Source organism: Psittacula echo, assembly GCF_963264785.1.
Source record: "Psittacula echo genome assembly, chromosome: 6".
In the NCBI taxonomy this organism is placed as follows: Eukaryota; Metazoa; Chordata; class Aves; order Psittaciformes; family Psittacidae; genus Psittacula; species Psittacula echo.
In genome coordinates, this window is record NC_137743.1 from 23,396,217 (window position 1) to 23,417,420 (window position 21,204).

The 21,204-nt window shown below is 43.1% G+C and overlaps 1 protein-coding gene across 1 annotated transcript in view; it reads right to left on the minus strand.

The window, feature by feature from the left end:
- LOC308223217 (unconventional myosin-X-like) overlaps window positions 1-21,204 on the minus strand; it is a gene marked incomplete at both ends in the record, with an annotated part of 95,066 nt that overhangs the window by 43,636 nt on the left and 30,226 nt on the right. The window contains 12 exons of the mRNA XM_080621970.1: window positions 961-1,043; window positions 1,911-1,979; window positions 5,545-5,637; window positions 6,097-6,163; window positions 8,355-8,455; window positions 9,175-9,321; window positions 12,460-12,578; window positions 13,435-13,564; window positions 14,856-14,959; window positions 16,572-16,656; window positions 17,298-17,311; window positions 18,664-18,788. Coding sequence (XP_080478096.1) covers window positions 961-1,043; window positions 1,911-1,979; window positions 5,545-5,637; window positions 6,097-6,163; window positions 8,355-8,455; window positions 9,175-9,321; window positions 12,460-12,578; window positions 13,435-13,564; window positions 14,856-14,959; window positions 16,572-16,656; window positions 17,298-17,311; window positions 18,664-18,788 — 1,137 coding nt within the window. The remainder of the gene's footprint in view (window positions 1-960; window positions 1,044-1,910; window positions 1,980-5,544; window positions 5,638-6,096; window positions 6,164-8,354; window positions 8,456-9,174; window positions 9,322-12,459; window positions 12,579-13,434; window positions 13,565-14,855; window positions 14,960-16,571; window positions 16,657-17,297; window positions 17,312-18,663; window positions 18,789-21,204) is intronic.

Below are 21,204 nucleotides of genomic sequence, written 5' to 3' on the forward strand. Positions count from 1 at the left end.
TTGTGCGTGTTTATTGTTATGACTGCTTCTAGCAGAATTTCCCTTTCTGGCTTGTTGAAAAATCTTGAGTCCTTCTATTATGCTGGACAATGACAACCACAATTCTGGCTTCAAGCCCTATGTAAAATGTTCCCCAGATGCCACTGTCCAAGTAAGGCAGCTATAAGCAGCTCATACTCTCAGCTCCCTCAGGTTGTTTCAAGAGTGCTCACAGTGCAAACTCTGCAGGAAGCTTCAGAGAAGATGCAGTTTTGAAACAGTCTCATCAGGCTGGAGCCCAGAGGCGATACAGTGACTGAGGTAAGAGGCATGTGGTAAGAGTTGCTACTCAAAAACTTCTAGGGTCCCCCAAGTTATTAAATGCCTCTCTCCTTCTACTAGGCACCACCTCTGTCTTCCAGACCTGCTGAAGGTCAAAGTCTTTTTGAAGGTCAAAGTCATTTCTTTAGGGTCATGTTGCAGCAGTGGCGTATAATAGTAAGGGCCATGCCTGGTCCCACAGCAAAGGCTCAGTGTGGCTCAGGATAAGGACAGAAGCTCTCCACTAACAAGCAGGCTGGAAAAGAAGCAGCCTCTCTGCATGACAGCATGGCAGAGTCTTGACTCATTCAGCGGCAAATTTGCCATTGCTGGGACAGGGAGATAAGAGGAAGAAGAGGAAAGGGAGAAGGGAGGAGGGAGAAAACCAACGCTGCCTGGAGGGATTTCCAACATGCTTTTATAGCTCTTTTCAAAACTGGGACAAAAGTACTGATTAAATCGGTGCCTCATCTGACTTCTCCAGCTTTCCTTTCTTTTGCCAGGACACTGAAGCACAAACTTAAGAATGATGCCTGATGCTCAGACAAAAAGCAACTGCTTTCCTTGGGCTAGTTATTACATGAATGTGGCTTAGTCCAGCCCAAATAAGGACCAAATGAGGACAGATGTGGCCTCCTCACAAGCATAACAAGGACATACCTGCTGTCTTTCAGCATGTTTAAAATGTCATCTCGAAAGGTGTCTCTATTCTTCTCCAGAAAGCCTCTCACATCATATAGCACCTGCAATGCAGAACAGAGCCACTAGAACACTACACAAATCATTAAGCACTTCTACATTAACAATTCAGTGTACAAGACCTCCAGCAGAGCTACAAAGAAATGCTGTGGGCATGTGCCAAGATCCAAATTTTTGGGCTCCTCAGTTACTGGCAAGAAAGTGGCTTTTAGCCATCAATTATAAAAAAAAAATCAAAACACAAAAAAAACCCCAAAACCCAAACCTCAGACCTCAAAACCAGAAGCTAAGTGAAACAGCTGCAGAGATTTGCCTTTGGTGTGTGAGTGGCAACATCCTCGGCAAGGTGTGAGGAACTCCATTCACTTCAGGAAATACTAACTATGCCATCCAGTCCCCTGACCTCCCAACCACTAGTGCTCAGCAGATACGATTCTAGGAGGTTAGCCCTTTGTTAGTGTGCAGGTGCCCTCCCTTGACACACCTCCGTCTGCTCCATCTCTCAACAAAGAGCAGCATTAACCTTGAAGGCTTGGAGACCTCTTCCTTTTTGCAATAAGTATTTAGCCTTTTCTCCTCCTCCCCAAAAGTCAAATTATCCTTGTGGCTTTTACTTTGGGTTTTATTTGTGAATGTGTAAGAAAAGACAACATAAGTAACAGAAGTAAGGAGGATTTTATCTCCCAAATCAAAAATTAGCTGAGAAACTCAAACAAATGTCCAAGCTAGAAAATATAAGTACTGGAGAATGCCATGCTAATTTAAGCCCATCATACTCCCTGTGATCTGGTATGGGGCACCAATTGTGCAGAAACACAAACAGCCCTGGGAGATATTCCTGATTTTTGGAATTTAAACTGCAGGACTACACACCCAGTATACACCAAGCATCTCACACCATGAACACCTACCTCACCAGCATAGTGTCTTATTCCAAACTGATGGTCTGTTACCCGAGGCTTTACGTAGTAGTGGTTGCTCTGAAATGAAAGAAAAAGAAGCCTTCTTATAACACCAGTGTAAGAATAAATACGCTCAGTCAGGAATTCTGCCATGACTATGACAACGCTGGGATGGCGAAGGACCTTAGCTCTTGCAGAGCCCGACCACATCTGCTGCTGCTATCTGCAGCTACATTACAAATACGGTATTCCAATAAGATGGAAAAATCCAGCCCTTCAAGGCACTCCTCATGTGAGCAAGGGCTTGCAGAATCAAGGTTGGGCAGGCATGCCATGGATGAAATGTTAATTCTTGCATGTCTGAAACCTGAGGAGACTGGGCTCCACACAAACCATGTGGTACAGGACACAGGATCAGGGTGCAGGGACGATGGCAGATTTGCAAAACTCCTACACATCTCTACTTTGTCAAGGAAAATATAATAACAATCTCCTGTCTTCCTATGTATTTCATGTCTTTGCACTTCTCTTCCCCTCTTTTCAATATTCATTTTTCCTTTCTCTTACTAGCTGTTATACACTCTCATTTTCTCTCTCCTTTCATAGAAATGAAAAACATTAGCTATGTAAGAACCGGCATGCTGCTTGAGACCAATGGCCCATCCAGCAGAGGATTCTGCCTCCAGCAGTGGTTATGTAGAGTAACAAGAAGGCAAGTAAATTATGCTTTCAGCCTAATACTCTCTCAAACTCCGATTATATTCATGTAGTCTCCCTAGCTAGAACCTCCAAGTAGATTTCTCTTTGAAATATTTGCCCATTCCATGCAGACTTCTTGCATCCAGAGTGTCCTTTTGGAGGAAGCTCTCAACCAACCACACAGGGAAATACAGCCTGGCTCCAATTAGTGCCATTTGTCTTCCATGGGCCATATGTGACTTTTAAAACCATCACATCCTCCCTAAGTCATTTTTCTCCACACTGCAGGGTTCCTTCAACAAGCTATTTTGTAACACTGAAGCAACAGACCTGTTGCTGACCAGATCTGATATAGGCCCTTCTTGAGTGGAGGAGCCCAGTGGTGTACACTGTTCAAAGCAGAAGTGATCCATGGATTATACAGAGCTATAACAATGCTTTCTGCTTCTGGTCTGTTTCTTTCCTAGGAATTTCTAATACTTGATCTGGGCTCTTTATTACTACACCAGCACCATGCTGATGTTTCTATGGAACTATCCATCATAGCCTTTGTCTGGGAGATTGCTGCTCCTGAACAGCAGCAACCAGCTCAGGCCCATCATTTCAAAAGTGAAACTTGGACTGTTTTCCTTCAGGCACACAATTCTACATTTATCTACACTTCTTTTCATCATCATTTTACAACCCAATCAGTTTCATAAGGCAACTCTCAGTTCAGCAGCCTTACCCTGTAAATCATGAGAAAACTTCCACTTCTGTGCTCATATGAGATAGTCTTACAGGCATTGCTCCATTGAGATAACTGACCATTTACATTCTGTGAATTTACTGAGTAGAGAAATATGGATTACAAGCCCATAATTTCCTAGAGTACTTTCTAAAAATTGAAATAATTTCCCACCTTCTCATATACAAGTACTAAAAAATCTAAGTATGATGTTATATAACACTGTTAGTAATTCAGCTCTCATCTTCAAGTTCTTTCAGCAATATTAGGTGGATGGCTTCTGACCCTGATAATTTGTTATTTCTATTGAAAACCTTTTCATTGCCTTTTTCCTTTTCATGTTAACCTAATTTCTTTGCTCTTCTCTTCCCCCCTCCAGTCATCTTTTTCCACTCCAAACATGACTGTTACTCTCTCGTGTTGATGGGCACCCTCCTCTCGCTCATTACCAAACCTTTATATTTCATCCATGCCTACAACACTTCTGGTTCCTTCTCCCATCTCCACTATTGCTCCTCTCCCCAACTGTATCAGAGGTCATATTCTCTTAAATCCCAGCTCTATGCTTCCCCTCCTTAAGCCTACTGGAATCCACAGAAAACACAAAGAGGACTTGTTTTTGTGTAATGTTCTTCGGGCTTTCCAGCAACACTGGCTGGATGCCTTCCAGTGCTCTTCTAGCTAGCACTAGAGACATTTAACAGGTACAAAAGACACTGTCACCTTAAATAAATGCAAACCCTACAGCACTATCTATGTACTTCATCATTCCACCTTGCACTTCAACTCCTCAGCCTCTTCCATCTCTCATAGGGTTCCATGTTAACTGCTATCCCCTCAAAGCAGACAGAGGTGACACTATGAACAGCTTAATGAAAGGGCTACTAGATGCACAGAAATCACCAAAACTAGCAACCAAAATGTTGTGGGACATAAAGGAATGCAAAATAATACTGATAGTCTCATGCTGCTGTACAATAAACCACAGGTACCTTCTTACCAAGGGAACTGCATTCTGGTCTGATTATTTATCTCAGAAAAGAATAGAGAAAAGACGCAGACAAATTCAGAGACAAACAGCAGAAAGAAAGAGGAGCTTTGAAATTTCTCCATTTGGAGACAAACTGAGGAGGCTGGGACAGTTCAGAAATAAAATTCAGAAGAAGTGATATAATAAAAATATTCATAAGTACTATATTAAAAGTTAACAAAACACCAGCAACAATAAAAAATAAGAAGGTAAATCAGGCACTCTCATATACCTATACTCTTATATACCTACACTCTCATATACCTAGGGAAAGCTGCAGTGGACTAAACTGAAGGCATTGATTTAAGCCTAAAGAAAGGAAATACTTCCACAAAACTATGTGTAAGCAGCCAACCAGAAATTATTGCAATTGTATGCAATTTGTAGTCATAAGAGTTAGATACAAATACAAAAAATAAGAATATCTGCATCCATACAAATTATTAAAAAAAAAAAAAGAAGTTCAGATAAAGGATACAAACTTGCACATTTTCAGGCATGAAATGAAGCCTAAATTAGAGGATTAGGAAACACTAGCTGACAATGTTCTTACTACAGTAGTAAATTATTCCATATGTCTCTGCTACAGGGTTTAATTTGCTTTGTTTTCAGTCTATTTTCTATTAGAAGATCCATGTACCAGAGACAGGGTAAGAGTGATCTCGCTGTGGTTTCTGTGTCCCCAGGATAACTTTCTGACCTGCATGAAAAAGCCCTTCTACTCCTGTGTCCAAAATGCAAGGAAAAGGAGGAAAGAATTTAATTAATTAGGAACAATAAAAGAGCTTTCATTAAAAGTCATGAGGCAAAAGCTGTCCCCAGCCCCAGGAGACAAAGATCTGACGTGCTCTGGAGCAGACTCCTGTGAGTCAGCTGGCAGGAGAAACGCATGCACACTGTGCAGCAGCATCCTGTGCCTGGGGTGCTGCCTCATGTCCCATTGCAGACCAGCAGAATCTGACCTCCATCCCATGCTACAGATTCAAATCTCCACCCACAGCCTGTGAAACGTACAATCCCTCCCTCTATATGTACAAGCAACCATTTTCAGGTTTCAGGCCTAAGGCGTTTTAAATTTTTTGCACAAATCACGTATTTTATATCAACAAAACGTTCACTTTTGGTTTTGAAATGCTGATGGGGCTAACATACTGATCGTTTGCCTGCCAGGTTATTTTCTTACTTACCATATGCTGGCTGTGAAGTTTTTCCAGAAGGGTGTTGTCTGTGCCTTTGGGGAATCGACTCTCTTCATTCACCAAAGCCAGTAGACCCAGTTTCTACAGCCAAACAAGAGAGGCGCTTTTACAGGCATCAGAAGCTCTAACTACACAGCACCAAGCCAAGAACTGGAGATCTGGACAGCACATTGAGCAATAACCCCTGAGTTATACCCAGCAAAGCTTGGGCTGAAAGCAGAATTCTGGCCAGCCAATGCATTCATCACACAGAAGATAACTGGAGATTAGTTATTAAAAATTCACATTAAGGTTTTACATAATCTCTGCTCCCTGTCTAAAACTATGACACCCTCCCTAAGCTTACTCTCAACAATGAGCAGAGATCTCTTTTCTTGAGCCAGGACTATGGCTAGAACAGCTTATATTTTTGCCAGGTCACGATGGGAAGAGGGTCTAAGCAGCTACCTGTTTTTAAAAGTAGGAAACCCTAGGGAAAGTTTCAAGAAAATCAGCAGGCCTCACTGTGATACCTGGAAACTGTCACAGATAACCGCTCACCTTCTCGATAAGGTCCAGGCACTCTGCATTATCCATCCAGTCAATGGCTTCCCAGTTTATCCCTTCCCTGACAGTCAAGAACAAACAGAACAAAGATGTGAAATGCAAGATGCAATGCGCTGAGGTGCAGAAGAACAGAAGTAGCTGAGCAAGGCAGCTGTCCTAAGACTCCAGACAATTTGCAGGAATTAGGCTTTGCCATGTATGAGGAAAAAGAATAGCACACACAAAATACACTGGCTGCCACAAAGAGATGAAAGTAGGAGACAGCCTTTCTTATCCATCCCAGCATTTTAGATTGATGCTTATCTTGTAGTCATTCAGCAAATTCCATACCAAGCAGTAACAAACTGTAGTTGCTCTCAGTTGTTTATTCAGGAGTGATGAGCATCAGACTAAGTGGTGGTGATGATGGACTATTTCTTACACAGCTTCAAGAGTCAACTGCTTACCCACCAATCTGGAAAGTAGGCCGGAAGCACATCCACCAGAAGACTGAATAATCATGAGTCCAAGCAGAAGAAGAGACAGAGGCAACTTTTCAGGGAGAGTTTTGAAGAGGATGAGACATGTAAGCTTTGGTCTAACATGCAGGGGACCTGCAGGGTGACTCTGCATCTTTCAGAATGAGAGTACATGTAGGCAAGCAACGTGATAAGCGTACTTTGAAAACTATGCATGTAATTCTGTAAATCTGTGCTGAATGTGTATTCCCCTCTCTTACCACCTTCTTACACTCCCATAATACAGGCCATTTCTGGTTTCAGAATTCAGAGAAGCCTGGGAATAACTCTTGCTCAGGAATCCAAGGAAGACTACAGGCTATGTGTGAAGCTACTTACTGATATTCTGATACAGACCCCTTTCAGGTGAAGGCTAACATTTTGAAGATAGCGAAGCTGTTGTCTACAAACCTTTCAGCCTCAGCTTTGTACTTTCAGGTTCAAAACATTCAGAAACCTGTGGGCAACAGCTGGAAGCAACAAACTGGAATAATTTCTAAGAATGGAAAGGACTATCTATCCCTCACAAGGAACAAAATAACTTAACCACTTAATGAGAAAAAAATATCAGTTCGCAGTGTTTCAGATTTTTGCAACAATGGGTGTCAGAGGAGCCATGCATTTTTACAAAAAGACCTCCTGGATTCCTCCTAAGAGCAAGATGACCTTCCAGAATTGAAGGGAGCAGACTTTTCTGAAGCAAATCAAAATCACAAACGAATCAAGATGTCTCTACTGCCACAGACCCCTTGTCTAATCAAACGGTGAAATTCATGGAACTATTTACTAAACTCAAGAAAACAGAGCTGATACTCTTAAAGATGGTCTTTAAACACTTCATCCTAGAATAACTTGATGAATAGTCAATAATAAAATTCTCTTGTTCTTTGCAAAGTTCAACCACAGAAATTACACTCCTATGTAATCATCGGGAAAAAATCTTTTGTCAGTATGATACCATTCTTAACATAAGCTTCCTGCAGTGGTGGAATTGGCCTGAGAAGTGAGTGCATAAATAGCCTTGCAGTTTTGTAATCTTTAGAATTTCATGAATTGCCTATTCAACTGTCTCCTTTTACAAGGCTGCTTTCATTTGCCCTCACTGACCCTATTCAGTTGCTTCATTCACAAACATAAAGGCTACTGTTTCAGAGCAAGAACAGAAGTATTTGTCTAGCGGCCTCTAGAAGCAGAAATAATCTAGAACATCCCAGGTACTTCACAAAACACAATCCAATATGAAGTCCACAGAAGTGAAACAGCTGTGCAGAAGGCCCCATGCTCTTTAAGCTCAGGAAACAGCCTGAATTAAATATCCTTGGTAAGGAAAAGAACCCTTTTCATACCATAGGAATCTCTAGGCTTGTCAGATGTCTAACCATCTATCTTTAGGGACTTTACTTTTTGCACACCAAGACTGCAGCTGCATAACAACACCACTACCTTAGGTAAATCATTACTGAAATCAGAAACAAGGCCAGTGACCACGTGTTCTAATGGGTTAAAGCCCACGATGTTCCCATTCAGCTGAAAGATAGAAGGGAATCTGGACTTTCTAAATTCTACAAGACAGAAAGCTTTTGCTTGGAGACAAGTGACCTACTTATGCTGGAAAAGCACAGAGATACATCCACAGTCAGGATTGCACTAAGGCTCAGCTGCCTTTTCTGCCTTAGTGGTAGGGACCAGGCAGCGCAATGGAGGAATGATGTCATCCATTAAAGAAATAGAGCCCCCACTCCCTCTGTTTGTCACCTGTTGTACTCCAGCTGCTCCAAGGAGAAGATGTGTTTGTTGAAATATTCCTGGAGTTTCTCATTTGCATAGTTAATGTTAAACTGCTCAAAACGATTCACCTGTAAGAAGAAACGAAGATAATAAAGCTTAATTTAAGCTGGCCTCTAAAAGAATCTATAACAGCAATGGGGAAGATGCCAGGTGTGGCTAGAATAAAGCCAGAAAGCATAGAGGCAAAGGGCGTCCAAAGGACCTGAGGAGGACAGTATGGGGAGGTGCCCCAGGAAAACAGCTTTTGTAGCTCACACAAGGTTCATTCAGTAGGCCTAAATGGTAGTAAAGGATGCTAAAGACAATCACATTTCTCTTCTTAGGAAGGAAGAAATATAATACCATTAGTGTTAGGTCACCAGGCTTGCTCTTCTGTGAAATATCAGAGCAGTCACTATATGGCTGTTTAATATGCATCCCTCATCGGCTGCAGTCAGAAGCATTACACAAAGATTCTCAACACAAAGCAAAATAGATGTTAACAAACAATGTGCATGTAGAATTTGGACATTTAATTTGTACACAAGTCAAAAATTCAGTATTATCTATCACAGTACATCTTCTTAGGGCCTGTGTCACAAACCAGACCTTGAACATCAGTCTACATAAATACAGGTGGCAGATATGGGCAGCTAAATATATCTTTCTGCTTCCAGGAGTAAGTGGCAGTGGAGACATCTTAGGATGCTCTATCCTAACCTAAACAGGATACAAACCAACCAAAATTTCTTCCTGTATGGGCTGCCATCTCCCAGACCAACCCACCCTGCAAAGACAAAATCCTGACCTGAAAGTTCTCAAAGCCGAAAATATCCAGGATGCCCACAGACTTAAAGTTTTCCTTGCCTTTGATCTTCGTATTAATCTTGCTAATGAGCCATGAAAAACACTGGGAATAGAGTGCCATAGAGAGGGAGTCCCTGGAGTCAGATGCCTGCAAATAGAAAAAATGAGTCACAAGGAGAACTGAAGGCAAAAGGGGCACCATGAACCTCTAAGGGACTTCAGGTTCCTCCTCTCCTCTTCAGATATCTGTATTGGTTGTGTATGGTGCAGTGTTTGTATGTACAGTCAACAGTCTGCAAATAGCCCAGCCACACACAAATGTACAATGTAACTTCAGACCTTTGGGTAACTGAACTTGAGAGGCTGAAGGAAGAAGCAAATTCCCTGCCATCTTTTAGAACAAGTGCTAGGGCAGGAAGGTGGCAAAATACCTCATGACTAAGCCTGTAGCAGTCAGTTGCGTCACATGAGCAAACATTTGCAGTGACAGCAAGGTATCTCAGTTCAGTACTCCTATTACAGCTGTCAAACGCGTGTCTGCTCAGTCTTTAAAAAACTGGTAGGGCAGGATTTAATAGAGTATTCTGGCACCAAGCTATACTCAAAAATCCACTCTCCAAAACTTTCTTGCAAACAGCATTATCTTACTGCAAACCAAGTAGACTGGCCAACAGCCAGGACACATGCCCCAGAAGAGCATGGGCAGAGAGACCTTTCTGGAGCTGACTCAACATCTCACACAGTGATCATAACCAAGTGTTACAGGTGGAAAAAAAACCCTTAAATTGTGACAGCTAACAGGCAGTAGATAGTTGGGTGCATGTAAGTGTGTGGATCAGTGTCTGAAAGAGAACAACTGAAATATCAACCAAAAGCCTACCACTTGATAGCTGTAACAGGAATTGGCTGGTTCTGAATTTTGGTGACATTTGGACTAAACAAAAGGGACACAGCCAAATTCCCCAATTAATACAGAGACATGAGACAGAACCACAAATTAAGAGCTGACTGCATGTTTTCCTTCTGCACATACACTATTTAGACTGGGAAACCAGGGTTTAGGGTACTGGAAAGAAGGGGAAGCTAAAAAGAAGGGTTCCCAAATATAAGACATGATCCCAGAGAGCAGAAAAGGGGGCAAGGAAAGCAGATGGCAAAGACCTTTCTATTCCTGGGTTGTACCTTCCCTCCAGCAGACCAAGGCTGAGAACACACAGCAACCTCTCTTCTCCACAGAAGAGGATATTTTAAAACATGGGCACACATGCCTTTTCTGGATATTTCTTCTCTCTACCAGATGGTCTGTCTTATTAGTTGGGACTGGATACCCTTAAGGCCATGCCTCTCTCCTGCCTCTGGCTACCCAGCAAGTTGGACTAATTTTTCAGGAACAGGAGCTCCCTATCCATCTGTAAGCAAAACCGCTTTCCCCACAATATAGCTCAAATGAGATTCTCAAAGGCTCCTTTCATCCTCCCAGCTTTGCCCGCTTTCAGACCACTTCATCCATTCAGCCCACTGAAATGCCAAAGCTCAGATGGGTAACAAACCCATTACATAATGAGAAATCCCTGGCAGCTTTATCAATGCATTCCCACAGCAAGAGGGAATAGGTGGGCACCATACACAAGGGCTTAAGCAGGAACAGTCTGTACAGGCCCAGTGTTCAGTGCAACAGGCTCACCCACTGAAGACACATAAGTACCAGCATTCACTTGCATTATAATGATTTTCTTGCAGACTTAGTATTGTGCTGGGCTGCAAAGCAGTAAGTGTAGAGTCCAACATGCACAGATGTCAAGAACAGCTATAGTTTAAGGGAAAGCTCTATTCTGGGAGAGTTTTGTAAATCCTACAACTATGCACTGTTGCTCTGGACTGCATAAGGTGTCTCTGGCATTATTCGTTATCCATCCTTGTGCACTGATATAGAAAGTTGTAGCTTATTCAGGACAGATAGCTGAGAAGAGAAACTGGTACTGGATACTGAGGGTATCTACCACAGACTGTATATTGAAAAATTATTTTCACACAATTACATTGCAAAGAAAGGTGACAGACTATGGAAAAAAAGATACAACTTCTTAAAGGCAAAGCTTGGTTTGTGATATATTAGCAGGTGTGTTCACAGCAAGAAAAGAACCCTATTTTATGATTCTATGACTACTCTGCTGTAATGAGCACTGCTGAGATTTCAGCTTGAACACTGTGTCCAGTTAGGGTCACTCCACTTCTTGAAAGACGTGGGAAAACAGATAGAGAAGAAGAGATTTAGAAAATTACTTACAAGGAAACATCAAAGGAACTGGATTGTTTAGCTTAGAAAAGAGAACATCACATGAAAAACTTCACAGATGCTGGGATGTCAAAGGTAATTTAAATATAAGGAAAATCTTTTCAGCTCCAGACTCCACTGCAGCTACATACTTAAAGAGGCTGTGAAATTCCTTCCATGGGAAATCTGACAGAAAGTTAGACAGATATCCATCAGAGAGAGCCTAGTAACTCTGGTTTCTCTGCCAGTGTAAGGGTTGGATTGATAACCCTCTGCAGTTCCATGCCAACACAAGATTTCCATTACAGATGTTCATTTTGCTGTAACAAGATGCTTCTTCCATCCTAGTAATATTGTTCCTTGTTGCCCAGTGTCTTGCATTTTATTAATAACAGAAGATTTTCAACAGTTGTCTGTGCATGGACCTAAAACACCAAGAGTGCCCTCAAGTGATCAACAACACCACAAGTTAAAATTAGTCAGCACAACACTGTAATGAACCACAGAGAAACGTAATAAATAAGCAGGACTGGCTCCAGCACACAGTACAGGTTCAGAAGATGAGAACTACATATCAGTTTATTTGGTCCCCTTTTGCAGCTGTATGGGTACACAAAGAAGCTACTGAGGGGTAACAACCTACCATCCTCCTGATGTTTCATGGTAACTGCGTGCAAGCTTTTTTTCCCAATAAATGGCACACATGCAATTACCACAAAACATCTGATCTACCTTCTGCATGACAGAAGTGTGATTAATTCTGGGTGAGCGAAGGTGACTTAAAACCAGTATTTTGCATTGTGATTTGCAAGTGAACTCCCCTGTAAAGCCTAAAAAGCAGAGTCAACAATGGGACCTGAACTACCAGTAAGGGCAAAATACTTGAGGACACAGCTGAGCACCTAGGGGGTGTAACAGGAAACCCTAAAATTCAGTGGATGATACAGGAGGGAGAGAGAGGGTCTGGAAATGCAGAAGTGGCAGAAGAAGTAGCATACACTGAGCACTTACCTGCTCCACAGTGAGAGGGGAGCTGATCTCTTCCCCACGCAGAATCATGGACCTCTGTGTCAGTACTTCAGAAAGCTGAAAGGCATCTAAGCCCAGGAGGTCACTGGCAATGTTCAGCACTAATAACAAAGGAGAAGACACTTTTTTCTTTTGCATGGATCCCCATCATTCATGGGGGATCCATATTCTGCAACTCAGCAAGGAAATCCCAGGAACTTCTACAAGGCAAGTGACTAAACCCCAGCACAAAACACACTCCCCTTTATTTAATTCTCTTTGGCACAGCCAAAGCTGTAAGCTCCAGTATAAGGTAGGGTCAGCATCTGTTACTGGCCACAGTCAGACATTCATGTAAGTCAGCCTTTCTGTTGACAACCAGAAGAGCAAAGCACTGTGTAAAAATCAGCACCAGGAAAATATTTATTGAATGAAAAGACATGTTTTCCTAAGGGCACAGTAGTGCAGCTTGAGCGTGGGATTACTAAGCATGGATGTCAAGAAGACAGGCAATTAACTTAAGACTTCCAGCATTTGTAATTTATATTTATTGCTTCTGTCTGTTTAGGGATTCACTTTACCAGACCAGCTCAGATTGCATAACTGTAACACAGCGCATACTAGCAGATACTCAAAGGAAGATGCAGGAAAGTCTCTTAACAGACTACTTTTATCTCAGACTCCTTTCTGTTCTTATTTCTTTCAGCTCTTTCAATGCAAAAAAGAAATCATGAGACTGAAGTCAGTCTGAGAGTATCCAGGACAACAGATTACATGGCCACAGCCCAACTAAATCATATCAGTGCTTTAGAGCCATGCATCCTGTGGCAATGCTTTTGCAGAGTTAAACTGCAGAGAACCTGCTGACAAAGGCACTGCAGATCAGCACAGCAGAGGGAGAAAGGTCAATGGAATGAGCTTTATTGGGGTCCTTAAAGGGCTTTGCATGGTCTACCTAGTTGCTAGAGTCCCACTCACCTGCTTTCGTTGTGACCTGGGCCCCACCAGCTGTCATGAATTCAACATTTCCCAAATGAAGTGTCCCAGAAAGAAGTTTGAAGATGTCTCTGATTTCTTCAGTGCTGAAGTCCACCACCTTCATGGCAGTCTAAGCAAAACCACACTGCTAATGTTGGCTGTACATATAGCCAGAGTACAATGCAACCACCACAACAATACCCAACCCATGTAAGATGTAAAACTCAGAATTATATTAATCATGAATCAAAATGAAATGTGATGGCACAGACCCTCTCTCAGCTGCACATCTATCAGTGATCTTCACTGTCTAAAGCAGGTGGGTATTTTCCCTATCCTCGAGCTGGACTTCACTGCTGCTGTTGCCTGTCACAGGAAGAACGTGCTCATGCCTGCGTGAAGAAATCCTTTCCTGAACACTGGCAGTACAAGTTATAGATGTCACTGGACTGCTTCTACATTCTGCTTTATTATCTTCCCTGAAGGACAGATCCATATAATATACCTAATTTGATCCAGGTAACCCCCATAATTTCCTCTAGTTTAAAATAACAGATTTATGCAGCAAGATTTAAAACCAGGCTTTCAGCATTGACTGCTAGATGGTTAAAAACAGATAATAAGCAAGCATGGTACGTTCCATCTGTCTTAGTCCATGCACGTGAGCTTCGGTTCTTGGGGCATAAATTGACTTTGAGAGGTAGGACCTAGTTTTCATGCATTCACCGTGTCAGTGGGGCACTTCAGGATTCTAGTTCCCTTCTTTCCTCCAGGTGTCTCCTCAGCTGAAGTATAAACCCCATGTTGCTACTGAAACCTCTGCTGCACAGGAGACATCTCTTTCCCTTAACTCAAACTTATTTAGGAACTATTGAAATCCTAAGCTGACTCCTCTCACCTTGCTTATCTGGTTTCAGCTACATTACTAAAGCCCTTGGGCCAATAACCATTTAACAAACAAAACATGAATTGCATACTCATCCTGCTAAACCCATAGCCTCTGGTAAAGTTACAGATGTCTACTGAAATCTGTGTGGTATTTCAGGTGATACAACTTTACCAGAACATTTCAGGAGAACACTACCTTCAACCAAACTGTTCCCCTTGTAATGGTCAATGTCAGATTTCCTGCATCAGGCCATCTAGAGGGCTCCCAGGAACCATTATGGTCTCCAAAGTCTCCATCATTCTAAATTATTTTTCATCCTTGACTGCTTCTCAAATACCCCATTTCTGTACAGAAAAAAACAGTTTTGGAGCCTTGTTTTTACCATAAAAAGGTAGAGCTGAGTTTCAGACTAGTTGAACACCGTATTTTGTCTTAGGACAAATAAATTCTGCCTGTGGGATCTAGATCCTGCAGCATGTTTAGCCCATGAGACTGTGCTCAGAAGTTCAGGAAGAGATAGGACAGGACTCACCATGACCTTACTGAACATCTCTACGTCATTCAGGTTCTCATCAGTCACACAACCAGACTGGTTCAAGTAGTGGTAAGTCTCTGGCTCAGAGAGAAAGAGGCTCTCTGCAACAGAGGAAAGAGAGGCAAGGAAGGGAAAGACAACTGTTTAGCAATCAGCCTTTTCATTCTACGATCTCTGACTCCCAAAACAGTGCATATGTTTACCACAGGGAGAATTCATCTGAACAGATTCCATATCCCTCAAAATCTACATCTGAACAATGAATTCCCTGGGGAAGGAAAAGAGGAGGGTGTGTGGTAACAAAGCTTGAAGATGGTATGTAAAATGATTTAGAACAGTCAAATCCCAAGCTGCAGGCTTGCAGAATAATGCTTTAATACTGAATTGACTTAGAAAAATAACAGAAGATTAAATTCAATCTCATATAGTGTACAGAAAAAAAGTCTTAGCCATACAATAAAGACCTCTAAGTTAGGTATTACCACTTGAGGCAGAGTTCCAAGAGTCACAGTAAGATTTCTAAAGATACAATGGCATTGTTGAGCAACAGTCAAAAACTGAATACACTTCAGTTCCTTCAGTTTTAGAAGGAACACAGAACTAAACACAAAACCAGAATTAGGTCTCTGTACATATCTATACCACAACCTCATCTTAAATGATATCTGCATGTTTGATCCCCATTTTGAAAAAGACAGAGGAGAACTGAAAGATATATGAAAAAAAGGAGACAAGGATGATCAAGAACTAGAAAAGCATTACAGACGGTGGAAGTGAAACAGACTGGGACATCAGCTTGGAAGGAGATGGGGAAGAATAGCAAAGATCTGCTGAAGAAAATCTAGTTTGTATGCTTTCTCTAAGCACTCACTGATAACCATGGTCTCCACTTTCCTTTTATTGTAGATGGATCTCTGAATAGACCTCTGTAGCCATTCCTGCATGAACTCTTTAGAACTGAAGCCCTACTCCCACCTGTGTCAGGCCCAATTCTATCTGATTATCCTAACATACACAGAATAAAAGCATAAGGAAGCTCCCCAATCCCTCAAAACCGGACTGCAACTGTAACATGCTCCTGTCCACTTATGTATCCTCTTCAGCAAGACCACCAGTGCTCAGCAGTGCCAAGGCAGCTACACACAAATGTTATTAAGGGGGTGCTGTATTACCAAGAGGATTCTTCCACTGCTTGCAGCTACTGCTTTCTCTGCATGTCCTCTTCCAGACCCACCTCCCCCTTCCCTAGGTACAGAGCCATAAATCCTTTATTCAGATACTAGACATGTTTTGACTCTAGTCCTGCATCATTGCTGATCTCTCTAATTCTTCTCACTCCTCTTACCTATACTGAAGGTTTGTTGAATGTCTGTCTCTCCAACATTTGAACTCCCTGAACAGCTCCCATCAGCATCTGAATCAAGAGACTTCACTCTTCCTTTGCCTCTAGCTAATTGCATTACCTTATCACAGTTGCACAGACTTTTCCCTCCACCTCAGAATGCCTGAGTTGTCTTTTCTCATACAACATTTCTGTCATCCTCAGCCTATTTCTCTCAAATCTCCTTTCTGTTTCCTATTAAATCACCATATGGCCTTCAAGAAAAAGTTATGTATCAAGTACCTGAAATATCCATGCTCTGACTGACTTATACCTGCTTCCCATGCTGGATTGGAAAAAGGACAGAAACGTATTCCAGAAAATGAAATTACCTTTCTGCTCCTTGCTCAAACCAGCTAGAAGAGCATAAAAGATGTGGTAATTCCTCTCTCCGGGGTTCTGGTGTACCACTCTGTTCTGAAACAAAGAATACAGGAGTAGCCAGTAGAAAGAGATTGCACTTGTGATTGCAAAGACAAAGAGAGGACCACAATATAGGTAAGTCTCCAGGGTCAATACACAAGAGGGGTTTCTTCCAGTTCAGTAATGGTGTTGTCTAAATAAGGTCTACATCAAGATCTTGTCCTGTGTGCAACCAAGCATGTAGACTTCTCTGAACTCAGAATGTACATGCATGGACAAACTGAACTTTGCCAGTTCTGGCCCCACTACTCAGTGAGTTCTGGTGTTCAAAGTAACCTACATCAGAGCAGATATGTCTGCATTTTGGAGTTGTAACCCCATATTCCTCCCTATGGAATTGAGTTTCCAGGTACTTGTTCTCTCTCGTTTTACCCTTGGTAAACAGCTTTTTATTGAAGTTTCTCTGTAATGCACAGAGTTTACAAAGAGAGGAGAACAGGCTCAGATAGACAGATAAAGAACAAACATAGATATTAGCTTTTTAGGTGATACTACTGCAACTGTCTCAACTGAGGAAGAGGACAGTGAAAGAACTATGCGCTGTGACAGAGGCAACATCATCCTGGAGATCTGGCACTGCCTCAACATACTGTGAGAACAGGGCTCGCACAGCAGTCAGTAGAGGTGATACCTACCTTTTCCAGTAAATCTGAACAGCATGTTAAGGAAAAACCATTCAAATAACATATTCACAGATCTGCTGATGACTGGCAAAGAATCTTCTAGACACATTAGGATGAACCCTGTGACAAGCAACAAATCATTAAATAACTGACACTTTGGAAATTGGAACAAAGGGTGGTCCCAAACATCATCTAAGATCCTCTTTACTCTTTGTCCAAGGAAGTATCATGTGCCAAAGATCCATTTAAAAGGGCAGGGTCAGATAGAGCATAGGACCTGCACAATGGTGAGGTAACCTTACAAAGGATGAGCCACATTAGGGACACCTAAAAAGATAGAGATGCCACTCTAATCTGAAAGTTTCTATTGCACACAGTAAATCTTGCATCAGTTCTCATTGCTTCTACAAGAGACCACTATCTTTAATCTACTGAGCATAAAAAGCAGAGACTACACAATCCAAGCCTGTTATTTACAACAGTAGTAAATTCATCTGGTTGCTACTCCAGTGGAAATTGGTGTGATTTGCAGTCAGCAGCAGCTTTGAATATCAGCATCAAGAAATGTAGCCAGGGCAGCTTTAGCTGCCTCGTGCAGACAAAAGATAGGTCGAAGTCTTTGTGAGAAGGGTACATGGGCATACAGGGAAGACAGTGGTCATAGCACAACATAATTCGACTATATCCAGTCTTCCCTGTCCTTGTTGTCACTGGAACAGGCACCTTGGGGAAGTGATCATGGCACCAAGCCTGTCTAGAGTTCAAGGAGCATCTGGATGACGCTATTAGTCACGTGATTTTGTTTTAGGTAGTCCTGCAAGGAGCAAGGAGCTAGAGTCAATGATCCTTACAGGTCCCTTCCAACTTGAGATATTCTATGATTCTATGATTAGCGTTCCAAGGTCCACTGGAGATGGGCAGACCAAAACAGGAAGTCATCACTGGCCCTCTAAATTCCTGTTCCCTGCATCCAAATATTGTGCAGAATATACCGATTCTTAGCTTGGTCTCACTTTTCTAAACTGTGAATTCACTGGCAGACCTAACATAAGGGAACAATCTTCTGTGAAAAACAGGATGCAATCAACATGAGGCATTTTCTAGGCAGCAAATTCTAGGGATTTAAGTATCAAGAGTTGTGGTCACTGACAAGTGAAAAGTCAGACTATGTGTCCCTACCTAATGTAATACCTAGACAAAAGGTTTCCAGAGTTATGTGCTGCAGAACCACAAAAAACATTTCCCTCTTCAAGTTGTAAATTTTTCTCACAGTTATAAACTGGCTTTGAGAAACTGTGATGAGAGATTTCCTGACCCACTCTGAGCTCCACATCTTCACTCACTCCACCCATTTCTGGTCCACTGAAGAAAAGGATACAATCAGTTACTCTCCCTCCTTGGATGTGTCCATGTTGAGAGAAGTGCAGCTGGATGAACTTGCCAAAGCGGCTGGAGTTGTTGTTATAAATGGTCTTGGCATTTCCAAAGGCCTCCAGAATGGGGCTGCAGAAACAAGGCAATGAAGATATGATTGGTGATGAGATACCATTAAAACAAAACATGTATTGCCTCTATACAAATGCCCATAGCATGGGGAACAAACAAGAGGAATTAGAGATGTGTGCACGTCTACAGGGGTATGATATAACAGGCATCACAGAAACATGGTGGGATGGCTCCTATGACTGGAGTGTTGGAATGGAAGGTTACACAGGCTCTTTAGAAAAGACAGGTCCAGCAGGCAGGGAAGGGGAGTTGCTATTTATGTTAGAGATAGGCTGGAGAGTATGGAACTCTGTCTGGGGACAGGTGAGCAGTCGACAGAGAGTTTGTGGGTCAGGGTTAAAGGGAGAGCAGCGATGGGGGACATTACTGTGGGGATCTGTTACAGACCGCCTGATCAAGAGGAATCTGCGTATGAAGCACTCTACAGACAGACAGGAAAAGCCTCACGCTCACAGGCCCTTGTTCTCATGGGGGACTTCAGCCACCCTGATATCTGTTGGAGCAACGGTACGGCCTGGCACAAGCAATCAAGGAGGTTCCTTGATTGTGTGGAAGACAACTTCCTTCTGCAAGTAAGAGGAGCCGACAAGGAGAGGTGCCATGCTTGACCTCGTGCTCACCAACAGGGAAGGGCTGGTTGGAAATGTGACGCTCCAGGGCAGCCTTGGTTGTAGTGACCACGAGATGGTCGAATTCGAGATCCTCAGGACAGTGAGAAGAGCGTGCAGCAAGCTCACTGCCCTGCACTTCAAGAGAGCAGACTTTGGCCTCTTCAGGAGCCTGCTTAGTAAGGTTCCATGGGATACAGCCCTAGAGGGCAGGGGGGCCCAAGGCTCTTGGTTGTTATTCAAGGATCACCTGCTCCAAGCTCAGGAATGTTGCATCCCAACTAGAAAGAAGTGCAGCAGGAGGGCCAGGAGACCTCCTTGCATGGATAAGGAGCTGCTCAGGAAAATTCAAAGAAAAAAAGAGGCTTATAGAAGGTGGAAGCAGGGACAGGCGACCTGGGAAGAATACAGGGATGCTGTCCGGGAAGCTAGGGACCAGGTGAGGAAAGCTAAGGCCCAGTTAGAATTGAACTTGGCTAGGGATGTTAAGGATAATAGGAAGGGATTCTATAGGTACGTAGCGAGTAAAAGACAGACTAGGGACAACGTAGGCCCCCTTCGGAAGATATCGGGAGAACTGGCTACCCTGGATTTGGAGAAGGCTGAGGTTCTTAATGACTTCTTTGCCTCTGTCTTCACTGGCAAAGTCTCTGACGGCACCACCCAAGTCTTGGAAGGCGAACACAGGGACTGTGAGAATGAAGACCCCAGGCCCACTGTAGGAGAAGATCTGGTTCGAGACCATCTTAAAAACCTAAACGTACACAACTCCATGGGACCTGACGAAATCCATCCGCGGGTCCTGAAGGCGCTGGCAAATGAAGTTGCCAAGCCACTTTCCATCATATTTGAAAGATCATGGCAGTCAGGTGAAGTTCTCGATGACTGGAAAAAGGGAAATATAACCCCCATTTTCAAGAAGGGGAAAATGGATGACCCGGTGAATTACAGACCAGTCAGTCTCACCTCTGTGCCTGGCAAAATCTTGGAGCAGATTCTCCTGGAAGGCATGCTAAGGCACATGAAAAACAAGGAGGTGCTTGGTGACAGCCAGCATGGCTTCACTAAGGGGAAATCCTGCCTGACCAATTTGGTGGCCTCCTATGATGGGGCTACGGAACTGATGGACAGGGGCAGAGCACTTGACGTCATCTACCTGGACATGTGCAAAGCGTTCGACACTGTCCCACATGACATCCTTGTCTCTAAATTGGAGACATCAATTTGATGGGTGGACCACTCGGTGGATAAAGAACTGGCTGGATGGCCGCACGCAGAGTTGTGGTCAATGGCTCGATGTCCAGCTGGAGACCAGTAACGAGTGGTGTCCCTCAGGGATCGGTGTTGGGATCGATCTTGTTTAACATCTTTGTTGGTGGCATAGACAGTGGGATTGAGTGCGCCCTCAGCAAGTTTGCCGATGACACCAAGCTGTGTGGTTCAGTTGATATGCTGAAGGGAAGGGATGCCATCCAGAGGGACCTTGACACGCTTGTGAGGTGGGCTGATGCCAACCTTATGAAGTTTAACCATGCCAAGTGCAAGGTCCTACACCTGGGTCAGAGCAATCCCAGGCACAGCTACAGGTTGGGCAGAGAAGAGATTCAGAGCAGCCCTGCAGAGAAGGACTTGGGGGTGTTGGTCGATGAGAAAATGAACATGAGCCAGCAGTGTGCGCTCGCAGCCCAGAAAGCCAACCATATCCTGGGATGCATCAAAAGAAGCGTGACCAGCAGGTCAAAGGAGGTGATCCTGCCCCTCTACTCTGCTCTCGTGAGACCTCACTTGGAGCATTGTGTGCAGTT